The 18,046-nt window shown below is 35.5% G+C and overlaps 1 protein-coding gene and 1 long non-coding RNA gene across 2 annotated transcripts in view; both read right to left on the bottom strand.

Moving 5' to 3' along the window:
- Positions 1–18,046, bottom strand: part of LOC118276139 (mitogen-activated protein kinase kinase kinase 12-like) — a 105,033-nt gene that overhangs the window by 25,115 nt on the left and 61,872 nt on the right. Inside the window, exon 4 of the mRNA XM_035594372.2 lies at positions 6,091–6,292. Coding sequence (XP_035450265.2) covers positions 6,091–6,292 — 202 coding nt within the window. The remainder of the gene's footprint in view (positions 1–6,090; positions 6,293–18,046) is intronic.
- On the bottom strand, positions 2,493–4,283 carry LOC126912344 (uncharacterized). Its single transcript, XR_007706978.1, has 2 exons — positions 3,640–4,283; positions 2,493–3,387 (listed from the first exon to the last, which is right to left on the bottom strand). It is a non-coding gene; the product is annotated as an uncharacterized LOC126912344 (long non-coding RNA).

Here is an 18,046-nt window from a genome sequence, read left to right as displayed (position 1 = left end):
ATCTTATAAAATACATTAAACTGTAGGAATAATTCACAAAAATATTTATTTACAAGTGAGAGCGGCAGGGAAAACTATTAAATGGTCCGGTGACATCGAGACACATGAGATACTGAAATAGTTTAAGCATTATTTTAAAGTTACAAATTGGTTTTCAGATGAAATTGTGGTCATTTCAAAATTTTCTGGAAAATTAGTTAAATACTTCTGTTTGCTGTTATGATAACACTAAATTGTATCAACTTACTTTAATGGTAATTTTAAGCTAAGCTTCAAGTGCAACAGATATTTCATAACTTAGCTCATCAATAGTAGAAATTCAATATTTCATTAGATATCTTAGAACAGAGAGAAAATTCACATCCTGAAGACTCCAAGTGCAGCTTTTATCAGATCCAATCCCCTTGTCCAATTTGCCAGACATCAAGTTACAGAACAGAATATGGGACATCTAAAAGCAGTTTCGGGGAATTTCACCGACAAAGGAATGTTGTAACAAACTACCGAACTCCACATTTTGAGAGTAATTTAGAATAGTTTAAACCAATGAGAGCACTCTCTCCTTATTTTTGGTCAGCAATATTCGAATAACGAGAGTTTAGAATAGGTAATAACATTAAAAATTTAGTTGTATGAAAATTGCAAATAGCCCTTGAAAATATATGTAAAATGCAACTGCAATAAGCCCTCTATCGCTTGTAACATGTTGTTCAAACTACTTGGTAGCGATATATGCTCAAGAGCGTGCATTCATGTATGTGAATATCTCACGGCACGCTTGGGCAGCCCACGCCGAATCATATTAATTGCCATCATGTGCAGCAATGTGCATTGCAAACTGAACCTTATCGGAAACGTTTTATTTGTTACCATTGCTTATTTCATCGTGAATATCATCGAAACTTATTTGAAAAGGTTGTTTAGTGAAACGTAAAATGATGCTCACGAAATAAGTATCGAGTTTTATTAGTCGCAGACGGTCGACTGATCAAAATGATACTGGACGTTAATTAAGTACTTTACTTTGGACATCACAAACAGCTCCATCCACACAGACGCGTTCGATTAAACAGCCTTCAATACCGGTTGTACCTTTTGCAAATTTGATTTTTGAGCGAAAACTGAAAATCTTTTTTGGATCGTGCTTTGTCTGCACCGTAGCAAAGCGCAGCTTTGACTCGCTATTCGGAAATGACAGGTGAACACCCACGCCGCGCCCGGGATTTTTTACGACAAACAAAAGAGGATCGTGTGAATACCTTTAAAGGCTTAATTGATATCAGACTACCAAAAAGCTATGAAGATCAATATTAATCAAGGTAAGGTACCGTTGTTCCTCAATTAAGTAATTTTTGTGCAATAAACTATCCCTCGAAGAAACGGAGACACATCCTTTAAAATATGGTTATTTATCAGGTAATTTTTCAGAGCACTTACAACTCTTTTAGTACCTATTAAAACATTATACCAGTTTAAATAAAATAATACGCTAACATTGCAAGGTTTTTGTAAAGAAAAATATTAGCAGAACAGAAAAGTAAGTAGTAAAGATCTATTGTGTGACTGCTTAGCGGCACTCACAATGGAATAATGCAGTGCAACAAGTAGACGGAGACTTGGCAAAATGGGGGAGAATTTAATCTTAATATTTGCGGACAAACATCTTAAATAGACATACGTACTTTTATATTCTGTAATGAAATCGGTAGTGCAGTGTACAAATCATAAGACGAATGGTTTCTTATAGCTGTAAGTTCAATGTGAAACCTCGAAACTGCATTGCTTTCAAGGGACCGTCCTTTCGGAAAATACTGCTCAATAGAACAATGACTTTCTTTACAAAAAACTTGCAACGTGCGCTCAGGGCGTTTGGAAGGTAGGGGCAAGGCTTTGAAACAAACTCGTCTTAGAAGAAGAATGTTCAATTAATTTTATTCTGTCTTGTAAAGCCTGTATGAAATAGTTATTTTTTGTTGTTTCAAAATGTTGTTCACTCAAAATAATTTCAGTGACATCTACAGGATTTTTAATCGATCAAGAAATGTCCTTGTAGACGTACACAAAGCCACAGTAATAAGTATACACCCAACATAACTATAACTATGCAATACCTTTACATGTGTGGGTAATTTTATAGTAATGTGCATAAAAACAAACGTAATAGCCAAACGCCTATTACGCACACATTGGTAAATACTATAATTTTTGTGTCGGTATACGTATTTTTATAATTTAATATATGGGTAAGGTTAATAATATTTACAATCAATGATATCATTCAACATTTTCAATTGAATAGACGTAGTGCTCGTGGACGAGTGGTTAATGAACCGGTTTCAAACATCGTTTACGACAATGTGGGTTCGAATCTAACCAAAAGATTTTATTTTATTTATTTACTATGTTGATTTCTTTGTTTTGTTATGCTTTGTTTTTGTTTTCTGTATAATAAAATCAAAGTATCAATGAAACAGATTCTGAATAAAACAACATTATTTTTTATTGTAAATAATTTATTATTTATGTGTTATTATGTCCAATAAGTAAAAAAACATGAAAAAATTGGATGAAAAAATATCGTGGTGCAATTATTTAATACAGACACGTTTAACATTCACAATCTATAGCTATTTAAATTTAATTAGGCTAATACGAGTGGTGAAATGAATCAACATGTTAAATGGAAAGAAATTATGACAATTTCCAACATCTTAACAATAACATCACTTCACCGTCTCCTTTAGACTTTCGATATTCCTAGTAATGGACAAAAAATCAAATTGCGATAACGTGTGTATTCAGTTATTATTAAAATTTGTTTTTGTTCACATTGCTAAACAATTATGAATGTTATGTCTGTATAAATAAGGTTTACAATTACTAAGTAAAATAAATTCAACTGCAATACACTTATGATTCCACTAGTTAAAGTAATTCGTTCACTATAATCACACCTATTAGGCCGCACACATTTTTACACCATTATATTTCACCTTTATCCAAATGATCAAATGTTTATTTAGTAAAATTACAACATTATTTTCAAAATTAAGATCAACCTAGCAGATTGTAATTGGTTTTGTTTTATCGATGAGCTATTATTATAGATTTGTAATTGTTGTGTTCAGCGCTGACTTGCTGCAACGTAAAACGGCAGAATGAAGGTGATATCACAGATTGCAGCATAGGCGCGCGTTGTTACGCGTGTGGAGAAGAAAGCATTGGAAGTAATCCGAATCAACCTTGCGTTCGGGCACAATGCCGTGGTGGCTAAACGAAGAATTCATCTCTGGATTTACTTATTTCGCGTCGTTAGCGTGATTCTATATCCCATGTTTCCAGAATATCCATATCAGCCGACCCATAACTGCATTTCTTGTTTTTCCTCTGTGGATACAAAATAAAACAGTCAATTATAATAATAATAATTTGGTCTATATGATAAAAATAACCTTATATATTTAGATACTTAGGTTGGTATATAGACTTATAAATAACTTGAGTTAAATTAATTTATTTATAAACATAAAAGGCAAATAATATATAATCATAAAAAGTAGAAGAACAAAGAATAAAATTGAAATAACTAGTAATTTGTATAGGTAAAGAATATCAAAATAATGTCTAACTGTTACTCACCAATATTCTTAATCGCTTCACAATATCAAATAATTTATGTGTTCTTCTTCCGCAAAACAACGACTATGTTATGTTTATATGTTTATACTTTAACTTTGTATGGATAGATATAAATTAAATTAAACACGACTATGAGTTGTGGATAATTATTAATAAATACTCGTAGACTGACAACTAAGAATACAAACTTTTTATAATGTGGGGTGTTTGAGAAAAATATTGCGGATTGTCGGTAGTTACTTCATAAACGGGCCAAATAAAATAACCTGAGAGTTCTGTGGTTGCCTCAAACATTGTAAATTTTTATTTAGATATTGAAACATTAGAAAATTTGCATTCAATAATGTTTAAAAAATGTTACAAAAAGAACGCGATGTTGGGATCGAACCGGCGTCTCGTCACTTTATCCGCAAGTGATAACCATTGCGCCATACGTGCAATTAAAGTGACAATCCAAATATCGTATCTCATTGAATAACATAAAAAACGATGAGAAGATATTATATTTATATGGGTATAATTTTTGTAACTCGATCGTTCCTTATTTGATTTATTCAATGTTTGTTACGTATTGTTTTTATGTTTACCCTTGTTTTTATTTATATTTCATTATTGAATTAATGCGTATACCCTCACGAAAATGATATCTATATATATAAAACTCTTCCGTTACTGAGTGACTGACTGACTGACAGACAACGCACAGTCGAAACTACTGGTCGTAGACAGCTGAAATTTGGAATGTAGGTTCCTTGGGATATGTAGGGGAGCACTAAGAAAGGATTTTTGGAAATTCAACCCCCAAGGGGGGAAAAGGGGTAAAAACGTTTCTATGAAAAATCTTATTCCTTGGGTTTATAAACTTGAAACTTGGCATGAACACGTACATAGGCAAGTAAATATGTTTGACATTATAAGTTTTTTCAAACTACCCTCCAATCGTGATTTAGGGGTGCGATTGGGTGACTGATTTATTAACGCACAGCCGAAACCGCTCGGTATAGGAGTCTGAGATTTTGAACAGAGGTTCCTTTAGTAACATAAGTGAGCACTAAGAAGGGATTTTTGAAATGTCAACCCCCAAGGGGGGGGGAAATGGGATAAACTGAGCCGGGGCTGCGGGAAAGTTCTAACGAGATACCGTGGCCCCGGAACGCAAAGGGCAACTGAAGGAACGAGGTGGGTTTTAGTCAGTAAAAGTCTGACACTCCCTTCCGTTCCACCCAGAGCGGGAGAGGTCATTTGATGATTTCCCATCCTTAAAAAAAAAGTCTTTGTATGACAACTTTCAGTCGTCTCTTTAACATACATAATAACATACATAATTATGTACATACATGCATAACATTAATAACATCACGCCTTTAAATCCCTATTTTGTGTTAACACTACCCATACAAACAGCTAAAAGGAAACAAGTGAAGAGACGAAATTTGTCCGCATCCATTTTCACCTAAATTCTTAACGTTAATGAGATTTACTTTTTATTATCAGGTCAACCTAATAGCCTCACATGTACGTATAACTTCGTAAGAATTTTCTTTCAACTCCTAACCGTTTAGGAGTTGTACCTTCCATCATCAGCTCATTCACATGGGATGATGACTATCAGACGCAAATACTTAAACAACTTAAATAACTTAAATTGTCAAAAACGTAATTGCCTGTAAATTTGAGGTTTGCCCTTGATTTCCCTGGAATACCATCATCAGATCCTGACTAGGTAACAACGGGACCAACTTGAAAGTATACTCTACCGAACAAAAAAAGAATCACGTAAATCGGTCCATAAATCTCGACGTAATCGGTATGCATAAATAAAACACCCGATTTGATAAAACATTGATAAAACTTTGAGACGATGATTTTGTCTCGCTTTACTTTTTCTATATAGATTTGTATGTATACTAACATTATAAAGAGGAACAATCTATTTTTTTATATGTTTGTTTGTTTACACATGTAATCGATAAACTCCGAAACTACTGAATCGATTTCAAACATTCACCATTAGAAAGCTACATCATCCCTGAGTAACACAGGCTATATTTAATTCCAGTTGTAACAAGATTTCAGCCTGTGGAAGAAAAAGCCCTATCGAGATCATTAAAAAACGCTATATATAACCGAATTACACGTGGGCGAAGCCGCGGGCGGAAAGCTAGTTTCGTATAAGTGTATGCGTGATGAAACTGTGTGCGTAATAGGCGTTTGACTATTAGTTTGTTTTTATGCACATTACTATAAAATTACCCACACATGTAAAGGTATTGCATAGCTATAGTTATGTTGGCTGTATACCGATTAATGTTGCTCGGTGTACAGTAACGTTTTTGTTTACAACTTTATAATAAATTAAACAAAAAACCCTTTTACTCAAAATATTCGACCATACCTTCCAACCTCTCTTATTATAAGCACCATATATTGGTGCTAATAAAAAGTACTTACTTGGGAGACTTCAAGTCCCTATGGATAATCTTGTGGCTGTGTAGATACGCCATTCCCTGGGCTATTTCTTTGGCCCACTTCAAGATCTGGGAGGGCAAGAAGCTGGATCCACTGTGGATGTACTCGAAGAGAGGCCCGTACTGGCAAAACTCCATAATGATGCAAGCGGAAGGTCCATTGGTACTGATGCCTTTGAATTGCACTAAAGTACAAAAACAAAAGAAAAAAAAACGGTAAGAAAAATAAATACGTTAAAGAAGAAATAGTGGTGATAAGAGAGAATAGCGTGGCTTTTCCACTTAATAGAGGTTTTTTAACTGCAGTTACGCTTTGGCACGAATGTTCCGACAGGAGTAATATAACGCCTGCGTTGTATTTCGTCATATAAATACGGTTACTGAAACCCCATCCCCAGAAGTCGACCAACCATTTGAAACACCTCATGTTGCTTACCATGAGGCACTTTGTCCACTGTATCCCATGAATAAAGCATAATTTAATTTAATTTAATAATTTAAAAATACAAGCAATGCTGCCATTAGCATTAGAATAATAATATTGTAAAACACGAATGCAAGTGGAATAAAAATCATAAAAACAATCTACTTAAGCTCATTACTGACACCTGCTAGGAGATTGAGAAATGTATACGAGTTTCACTTAAAACATATTTCACGAGACAAATTAAAATAATCTTTTTTACAACACTAAGTACTTTATTTGTGGCGCACAAGTAAAATATAGAAGGCATCTTATATTTGCATTCATTATTTCATTAGAATGCCACTCTGGTATATCTTTTTCTATTATATGTCGTTGCACGTGCCACATATAATGCTCACACATTAAACTTGTAAAAGAATCTGCATTGCTGAGTGTATCTCCATTTACCTCTACCTAGAACCAGGATCGATATGTGAGACGCCCACACAAAAATGAAGCATTTTTATTTTGTTTTGTGGTACAGTAAGTATCGAGTATCGGCTCTATATGATATAAATAGATCGGGAATCATTAACAAACAGTTTTACCAATATTTTATTTTCTGCTAAAATTATTTTGCGTTTCAGAATGGAATCCAACAAATCGAAATAGATCATCTCGCACTACGTAGTTAAATTACAAATGGTGTAACTGAATTAACAATACGAAGGTAGATAACATAATTAATCATATCACATCAAAGCCAATTATCCCGCGAACAGAACAGCGAGGCAGAGGCTAGTGTAATAATCCGACATTGTTACCAGCAGAGCGGCAGCTTACTGAATAGGCTACGGATGCCTGCACACTGAATTCGCGCAGCCCTTTGACGCCTGCCCTTTCACGCAAATTCAATGTGTGCATGCAAGGTGAAGACAACTAACATGAACGACACAAGTTACCAACTGCAACTAACTACAACACAGAACAATGCACACAAAAAACGTACAAACGCTCCGCCGTGCGCACAACTCCCTAAAGCGAATTTCAATGGATGACGTTTTCTACAAAAAATACTTAACTTTTTCAGTTACATACAAATCTATTCAAAAGCAGAGGACGTTGTTTGAACATGTTCATTTCATTTTCCTCGAAGACTGAAGCGTAAAGTGAACGTCAAAAACATGTACGAGTGGGGCTAGTGGCGGGGAGGCCCCCCTCACCACGTTAATTAAACTCTTTAATACAAATCCCAGCATCAATTTGTTTGCAGACGATTGCAATAATCTTTACAAACATACATCAATAGCCTGTAAGTGGCCACTGCTGACCAATGGCCTCTTCTCACACAAAGAAAGTTAGAGTATTAATCACCACGCTTTCTCACTGCGGGTAAGCGATTTCAAACTCCTAATTAGAAATTATAAGCCCTCGTTTCCTTACTATTAAGCCAAATATTTATTTATACTAAATTTAACTTTTATTCCATACAGTAAACTGATATTTTAATGAGTATTATTTAATTGCATTATTTATTTGTTTGTTTGCATTGAAAAGGCTACTAAGATTTGAAAAACTCAACACGAAGCTTAGTTTTACGTGTGTAACATAAGCTACTTTTCAACTTGATATTCTTACACGGTTAGGACGCGAGCTAGGCAAGTAACTTTATAAATAAACCGTTATAAAGTAACCTGGCTGTCGATTTTCCAAAAATTAGGATAACCAGTTTCACTGACCTAGCATAACGAGGTTTGACAATTAATTTAGCCACCGTGAGAATACGCGCGTCTCGAAAATAGGTCAAAGAAATATTGCAAATGCGACCAAAGTTAGCTTGCATCATACTGATATTGGTAGTTTAAAATATCCTGTATAGAAGGAATTTTAAGCATGTTTGTTGCCATTCACCCAGGATCCAGTCATCAAAGGTATCTAACAGAAACTGGACGAAGTAGAATCCTTTTGAGCGACATTTTCACAAAATTGAATTTTTCGCCGGGACTTTTCAACACAATGCCAATGGTGACAATGATGTGGAACAACAAAGTTTGGACACTGAATAAACAATTCTAAATACGTACAAAAAGAGTGCATAATTGGCTGTTGTCCTAATTAACGTGACATTTTGTTTCCACGTTGATGTTGAAACAGCTTCAAGAGCTATTGTAATACCCAATGTGCGCGTCTCTTTTATTATACTGCATGATTTTAAAACTTGGTTACGTCAATTTAAAAATATGTACTGCAAAGCAAATTCCTGCTTTATATTTCAACCATTTTAGGACTAATGAACTAATCTTTGAAACGTGGAATGAAAAGCTTTCCATAGAAATTATTTCACTAAACATTAACGTTAAATGCAAGCGACAGTTGCTGTAACTGTGATTTTAATCAGGTAAAAGCTTTGATTTAGTTTCCTATAGGTAAATATGCAAACTAAAGTAGAGTCTTTTATAAGAGATTGCTTCAATATTGGAAGGAAATATTGTCATTAAAAGCCGAGTTCTCATTTCTTATTCCTTTTCACTTTTAACGTTTTGCATGTTTTATTGCTGTAATGACGTACAACTATAACTGTAATAAATAGAAGCACAAACGTATTGTTTTAGGCGTTCGGGAACAGAACAATACTAGTGCATACTATAGTAAATACTATACATAGCGCATATAGAGGAAGATACTATAGCAGTTATAGTGTTCTCCCTTATCGGAGTAAACATACACAACGGCCTTTTATCAGATTTCCGCATTTCCCTACACGTAACGACCTCGAACACAATCATAACTGTCAATTTACGAGCCAGACATTGATTTAAATTGTGTGCAGACAGTTGAGTCCTCCATTGAAAAACTTTAACGAAAACGCCATCATTATTTTCAACACAAATCTGTCTGATGAGAGTCTGATAGATTGTGCTCTGTATATGACATATCGATCGCGAGTCACACAGGACTCTTTAAAATCGAGTATTGCATAATTTAATATGTGGACCTACGTCAATCTTTTGAGTAAGATACAGTATTATTATTCACAGATTAATTATGCATGTGGTATCTACAATTTACCAAAACAAATACACAAGGATATTTCCTAGCCATCCTAACAAGTTTACTCAATAAAGTTTGGACTCCGTAGTAGAAGTTATGCAGTTTGCTAGTTATGGGCATCGTTGCACATCACTAAAAGCAAGGCTCGAATCAAAGAATATTGACTTTGTAAACTGTCTGTCTGTACACTAACATATTGGTTGCATGAGTAGACAGACATACGTACCAATATTTCTGTACTGTATAAGGAAGAGTAAGCCTGATTGAACATCGGCGACCAACGCGCAGCGGGACCAATAATAGAGTTTACTTTTTATGTCTTGTTGTCAGGACGTCCGCCATTTAAAATGAAAATTGTATTTGTAACAAAGTGTACCTATCATTGTGCTTTTTATTCTCCAAGGAGATAGGCAACCACGGTAATTTATGTAAAACCTACTTTTACCAGTTATTACTAGGAGTTCAATGTAAAATCGTCATTTCGGTTCAAAGTAATTAAAAACAAGCCAAGCGTTTTGCCTAGATTCCCAAAATCTGTCAACACAAGAAGGAAAGCTCACACAAGCAATTAGGTCAGACGCCAACCACTTTTTGGATAGCAAATATCGTTCCTACAGAGCCAATTAAAAATCGTTAACGCAACTAGTGGCTTCCACGGGAAACCCGTTTACACATAAGTGAAAAAACCTTTTACGCCACTTATTGTGATGCACCTAGTTACCTACATCCACATCCTGAGAATAATTGGATGTCGCAGCGTAGTAGTGGATAGAAATAGGTCAATAGTTCCTTTACGTGCGCGGCCCGGGATATTCAATCAGTACACTTTGATTGGACTGCAACCTACAAATCAGGCTAGGAAATCCAAGATATATTTACTTACGCAAATTGCAAACATTCCCCGTGACCATGAAAATGGTGATCGTAAATACAGCCGGACAACTAGTAAACATTGCAGCGCGCAAATAATCGCGTTTATTTAATCCACGTTGATGTTCAAACAGCAGATAGCTGAGCCTGTACGTAAATCCGTGGTAGAGATAATTTAAGTTTGCATAAACTAATAACTGTGGGTTTAGTTGCACAAGCTACTGCATCCAATTAATTCGTCCCAAAGTTTATTTTAATTGCGGGATGACTTTGAAACCGAGCGTAGATATCATGACATTCAGAAGCACGTGTAGTGGTCGCACTTAAGTTTACATAGTGACTAAACACGAGATACAATGGCTGTATGTCGGCGCTAATCAAAGCCACGAGCCTGAACATAATTAAGTGCAAATTATTGCACTACGATCCAATATAACATCTCGAGGCGGCTTGTGACTATGGAATGTAATGCGTATTACATCTTCAGCTATATATTGCATCCTAGGATAGCTGTTCACAGTCCCACTAAGGGTGGAATTGTAAATGCTAAACTTGAGTACGTACTGTAATCATGTATGATTCACAATACGTCTTTCACAGAAAAAATACCGAATGTTTTTGGCTTAATAATAGATTATGGGAACGTGGGAAAGCCGTAATATAACTAATCAATATTTGTCTGCACAGTTGGTGCGGTGGCTGGGCAACTGGCTGCCGCGTGGGTCGCGGGTTCCATTCCCACACGGAGCAACTCTTTGTGTGATCCACAAATTGTTGTTCCGGGTCTGGGTGACGTGTGTATGTGAAATTTTATGTTTATAAACGCACCCACGCCAAAAGAGAAAATCCTAGTGTGGGGGCAATGTTAAAAAAAGAGAAAGAAAAAACGTGTTCACGGCTAAAATAGAAATACTTAATGAATCAAACAACTTTTCCAATCTCACGATGTTTTAATTAGGTACTTAGGTACTTCTGTATAAGCATAGGCATTAGGTACTTCTGAGTTAATGAAGCAATATGATTGAATAGTAACGTTTCTTTATTCATTTCATAAGTGCGGGATCTAACGATCACTGGTGGGCTTATTTACACGTATTACAGTTAGTTTGAACTTTCTTTTCATTTCCTACTTTTGTTAGAATGGCTAATATTATTTTTTCATTAAAACATACAGTTTTGTTGCACTGTGAGGACAAAGCCATCATTTAGTAATTTATCCTGTTGACATAATTTTATTATAATACCTACCTACACTCAGCCAATTTTCCATCAGATATGACCTGATAACAGGTTGTCTTGACCTACTTACGTTAAGAAATTACACTCGACAGTAGATATCGCGCATTATTTAACCATGCGCGTTCTTGCAATTACAAGACAATGCATCTGACCCATCTTGTTCAGATAGATACGTTCAGATAGATTTTCACTTTATTTTGAAGGAACAAATTTTTAGATGATTCTCAGGGTATTAGGATGATAAGAATATTGATTACATACTTTTGTAAGAGAATATGTATTTGAGTGTAAAATATATATTTCAGTATAAACTTAGTTACCATCTATAACAATGTTAAAACGTCAAATAACTTTCACACACTCTCTTTACCTATTCCCTACTCTGCGAGGTTTATTTTTGCTAAAACCGTATTCATTGTCACTTTAGTATTTGAGTTGAAATGGCATGATAATGTGGTAAACCATAAGACATAGGTATGAAAAGAAACCTACGTTTTGTAGTTTGGTGATTAGAAAAATAAGGTTTTGAATGGAGGCTCATGGATCAAGCAATAGATTGTAATAATGTCTACTATAATCTTAAACGATTTAGGCCAACTCATTGCTTTTCCGCACGATCTGGGTCCCAGTTATTCGGTAGCGGATATTCGGTGGCAAAATTAATTTCCATATGTTACAATGTACATTGACCACCGGTTATCCGCACAACAGAGCGTATGCAACGCTGCCTTGACCCTGAGGGGGTGGCAACACTAGCGACTTGCATTCGTATTGCGAGGATATTAATGAACTACCTAAATTGTTTTGAGTTTGGATTTATATTCCGTAATCTGAATATTATTTTATTTAAAACCTACGATTGGGGTTGTATAACAAAATTGTTGTATAACAAAATAAAATTATTTGATTGAAAATTTCGACTGCACGGTTGGTGCGGTGGCTGTACGAGTACTTAACGGGTTCGATTCCCGCACGGAGCAACTCTTTGTGTGATCCACAAATTGTTGTTTCGGGTCTGGGTGTTATGTGTATGTGAACTTGTATGTTTGTAAACGCACCCACGACACAGGAGAAAATCCTAATGTGGAGCAACGTTTCTTTAAAAAAAATATATTGCATTGCCTTTGAGGTTGGTTTCAAGAATAAGCGCCCACGACATGTAGCCCTTGAAGAATATTCTTGAACAGAATACTGTTTTAGGACTTAAGATTTATCCAGCATCTAGTTTATTAGTATATTTTTCACATCATCTTATTACTTAATTCATCGGATGCGGTAGCTTCCAACAGGTCGATCTGTAAGTAATTGGGATAAGTCTTATGTTCAGCAGTAGAAGTCTTGGAGCTTACACGTGGTTGACGATGAAAAAGTTCAAGAATGTACAAAATAAGTAGCCTAGCAACGGAGAGTAAATTAATGCATTCTGATGAAGTTGAAAAGAACGAGAAACCGTAAGCATGCGATGAAATCCTCTTTATATTACTAGACTAATATTAGCAGGTCTCCTTTACAATACCATTAGTATTTTCAAAGCAATTTCTAACGGTTCAGTCACAATTAAAATGAGATTTCCTAAGCAATTCAAGAAGTCAGAAAGCAAATAAAGGAAGACCTTCAAACATTGCAGTAGAAATGTTCCTTACATTTGAATAACCTCATTATTTTCACATCTCATTATTTCCTAACAATTTAACGATACGAAAATCTAGGAGCAGTCTTGAAGGATAATGAGCTTTGTAGTTGCATTGTAGGTGCACAGAACACGGGCTCAGTTAAAAACGGGTGCAGTATAAGTCTGCAAATAAAAATATACCACCACGGCGGAGTCTGGAGCAACAGTAAATGGATTACTTGACTGTTTACTCAGTTTTCGTATCGGTTCTGATAAAATGGGCAAAATGTATGTCCGCCGGTCGGCTTAATGGATCGAAACACTAAAGTTGACATAATGGTATATGAACACATGAAAAGGGTTTGGTATCGACGTAATTTTTCCTCGAAAGCTTCGGTAATTGAATTATTATAGTTTTAAAACGCATTATCTTCAAAAAACGCTACACTTTACAAAATTTTGGTTGTTGCGAGTATTTCATAATATGGTTTTTGGTTGTGTATATAATAGGATTTATAGTAGGCCAATGGATTTTTTTATAATTTATACGTACCTTACTTGCACTAGTAAAAGGTACATATGTATAGCTCAAAGCTTATGTCTCTATCCAGTTACATGTAAACTTGCCAAGGTCAATCGAACATGCAGGCGACTTTGATAAATACAATGCGATTTGAGCCTGACAGATGCCAATACCGACAACTGTAACGCGCCGTGGATAATACAGTACATAGCATATACTATACAACAGTAACCACCTACGCATTACAATACAAGCGCAAAGAATCCTAGAACATTTTTAATTAGAAATTTTCCGGCTACTGAAATACTAAACAAGATTATTTAATGTTTTTTTCAAAAAGATTCAAGTTTAATGTAATTAAGTAACTAAAAAACCTTACCTACCTTTTCGAGTTTCGTTAGAGAAACAAATAAGAAAGCTACATACGAGTATTTGCTTATCAATTCATTATGTTCGAGTAAACATTGTACGTAGACTTGGGAGCAAAGAAACACAGTCACTAGTGCTTTTAACATTTTTTGTTAAGTATTTTCTGATACCAGCATTTATTAATTGGTGTCGTATACGATAAAGACAATTTAATTACCTTTAAAATGAAGGGGATGAAATTTTTTCCTTGCAAAATTAATAATTTTCATAAAAGTTATACAGGGTTGTTTACAACATAGGGTTGTTTACTTTTTGTAACATTTTCGTTATGCTCCGTATGCAACATAGGGTTGTTTACTTTTTTGTAACATTTTAGTTGCGCTTCGTTTAGAAACTCTGAAAACTGGTTTTGTTTACCATCCATGTATTGCATGTATTGTAGTTAGTCTTTCGGAAACTATTAATTGTAACAAAATTATTTCCATACTGGAAGAAACGGCTCAAATTGTAACTTTAGGCACGGTGAACGTGGAGTGGCTTCGAGCCTTTGTTTGGAGAAGTATACAAGAGGTACCTGGTACAGGTAAACCGCAAGCCATTACAATACAAGATTACCGGCTAATTGCAACCCTCACGTTATGAAACTGTGTTCTCAACGCTGTTCGGTTGCCGCTACAGATCCATGATGGGTTTTTTTTTTGAGGGGACAATATCTTCTCTCTTCTTCTCGACTTCTCTCGCCTTGGCGAGGCAAGAGGGAGTGTCAAACTCTTACTAACTAAAACAACCCCATTCCTACTCCTGCTTTTCGAGCCGGAGCCCCGCTAAGCAGTCCGCAGCTCCGGAGTATCATGACGTGTAAGGAGTTAAAAGTCAGTCACTGACAATGAGAGGAAGAATTAAAGGAACAAAATTTGATATTACACAAACCTGCAATATCGTCTGTAATTTCGTCGAGAACGTATTAATTGGACGTTATAAGAACGGACAAGACATAGAGACGGTATAATCAACGATTTACACAATGTTCCATGCGTTTGGAAGACATATAGTCAGCTTTGAAAAAAGTGTTTGTACGATATACAAAGTGGACATACACCATAGACTGGCGATGAGGAAAATGTATGGTGGCGGCTCATTTTAAAGGTAATTAAATTACCTTTCATACAGTATACGTTCTCATTATTAATAAAAGACTTGTGTCAGAAAATAATTAACAAGAAATAAAAAGACTTCAGTGATTGGCAATTAGCTTTCCATAGTCTTTCCTCCATGTACTTATTTGTCCTCCCCCCATCAAACAGGCATGAGGTTGTTTGTATGTATTTATTTTAATTTGACATTTCTTAGCTTTTTTTAACATAAAACAAACATTCATTTATTTATTTATTTCATTACCATAAAACGCCTCCATATTTTTCAGACTTAAGCGCTAAGCGACTGTTCGGCCTTGCGTTCAGACCTTAACTGCATTAATTTAAACATCTGCGCAGTCTACTGCGCCGATGCGCTTGCGCATACCCCAATTTTATGTACATTTAGAACCAGAATTTTCCGTACTAATCAAAGAAATGCCTTTTAAAAACGCATATTTCTCCTACAAACCAATCAAACCAATCTTATCTCAAATTGTGCAAAAAAAAATACATCGTCATACATTACCGAGGTCGTAGAACTCTGCGGCGTATGTTTCAAGTGCGCGACCTCTGGGAATCCAGAACTATGTTAATGGGTCAATGCCGGTACGTGCACGGATCCTGCCGCTGCAAGTTCGTTCATTGGCCTGCAACCTGTTGGTCTGTGTACGACATTGACGAGAACATATATTGAATTAATATCAACGTACGGATAATGTTTCCGATTGGACTTACTAATGCGGATAAGCTTAAGTTAGGATGTCATGTAGATTATACATATAGAGTTATGCTGTTTATAGTCAAAAGGTTTTGTGTCCTATGTGCATATTAAAATTAATAGTTATGCATCGAATGCAATGCAGGTTGCATTGCCATATTGAACAGGTTTAAAAATATGTTTTCTTAAACCGTTGTTTAAATTCAGCAATTGCCCTAGACTAAAAATAACTGTTTAAAATAATCTAGGCTCCCAAGTTCTTCCCAGTTATACAGAGTGACCTCAAGATCAAACTTCATAATGCAGCACAAGCGTACGCGCATCACACTTATCTTAGCACGACTATCGATTTTTTATAAAACTTATTCTCTTCACAAATCAAAATTAACAATGTTTCCCCGGATCGCTGTCTGTGAGAATAATGTATTCCGTGCGAAACCCTACAACCGACCTGTTATGTAGGTAAATCGGTCAATGTCAAGTCTTGCGTCTGTGTGAGCCTTTAAGAGGTTCACGTTCATTCATTCAGTACCCGCTCTAACTAGGACAATACCCGGGACCGTTGTTTCGTAATCGTTCCTTTCTTATTTACAGATTTTGCTCAACGGTGGGATTTGTGTATGTGTGCGTTGTATTGTTATTCTCTTTATTTAAGAGTAGAGATTTATTTTTGCTTTTACGGTAGCTGTAACTGTTGATCTTAGGGATCTACCTGCGTTAAGAGTAAACTAATTGAAAGATAATCTTTAAAGAACAGATAGTTGTATTATAATGGTGTATAAGTTAGGCTAGAACGGAACCTAATTAGGGATGTAACTATTCAGCATATCTGCTCACTCATAGGTGATGGTTATACTTACAAATAATGCTACATCCCCACTAGAAAACTTAAAACCAAGCTGCACTAAAGTAACACAATCGACAAAGTCTACAAACCAGCCATAAATACCAAACAACGTAATCATATTTCGACAAAAAATAAAGACAAGACTGGTTAAAAGTAAATTTAAAGAGAAGGAAGGTAGCAAAGTTTTCAATTTCTTAGTTGAACAATCTTTGTTCAAGGAAAACAGACAGGGGACTTTTGTCTGCAAAGTCCGTGAACTTCAGTGTCTAATCTCTTTGACAGCGATGCCTTTATGTGACGATACAATGAGGACAGAATGTATCTTCCGACGAGGCCTTAGGCGGCGGCTATACGATCAATTATACCGCGCAATATTACGAACCGTGCAATATTGTTCAATGTTTCATTGCTTAATATTGAAGATGTTGCACGATGATTGAAAGATATTTTAGCGAGCTTTTTTACTTATTTAATAAGCGAGTGTTTATTGTATATTTTTTGTAACTTTGTGTAGGCTTCAAATTGTACAATATCTTTTGGTTTAGGCAGGTTTGTCAATTTGAATACATTTTTAATGTGAATAATCAAAGGGACGTTAAAAAATTATTGCATAACAACTATGTTGAGCAATCTTTTAGTAGATGTTTACGGCACCTTTAAAACGACCGCTGCACCAACCTTTGTTATTGATAGATTTTTTAATATTAGAACCTTCGTGGAAGGTCGAGGTTTATAAAATATGAAGGCTGACCTTCAATGACTGCCTCGCCATTATGGTGCTCGTTAAAGTTCCGTTTTATATTTTAAGATCGACGATTCCTTACTGCCAGAATGACAGTAAGGAACTATTATTCAAGTATCAGTAGAATACTCTTTTTTATGGTATAAACCGGTAAACGAGTTGACGGATCACCTGAGCAATCGTCGCTGCCCATGGACACCAGAAACACCAGAGGCGTTACAAGTGCCTTGCCGACTTTTCGGGGATAAAGAATTTAAGGGTTGTTGGGGAATCAGGGATTAGGAAGGGAGGTAATTCGGCCTCTACTATACCTGCTTACTGTCAATTATTTTGTATTAGCGTACTATTCGTAGTCAGTATGTCAATTGCCATAATTTTCACTCGTGGATCTTTATGACACAAAAACTAGATCTACCCCTTTAAGGA

Source organism: Spodoptera frugiperda, chromosome 25 (assembly GCF_023101765.2).
Source record: "Spodoptera frugiperda isolate SF20-4 chromosome 25, AGI-APGP_CSIRO_Sfru_2.0, whole genome shotgun sequence".
Taxonomy (NCBI): Eukaryota; Metazoa; Arthropoda; class Insecta; order Lepidoptera; family Noctuidae; genus Spodoptera; species Spodoptera frugiperda.
Note: the sequence above shows the minus strand (reverse complement) of the source record. Positions and strands in the feature narration are given on the sequence as shown.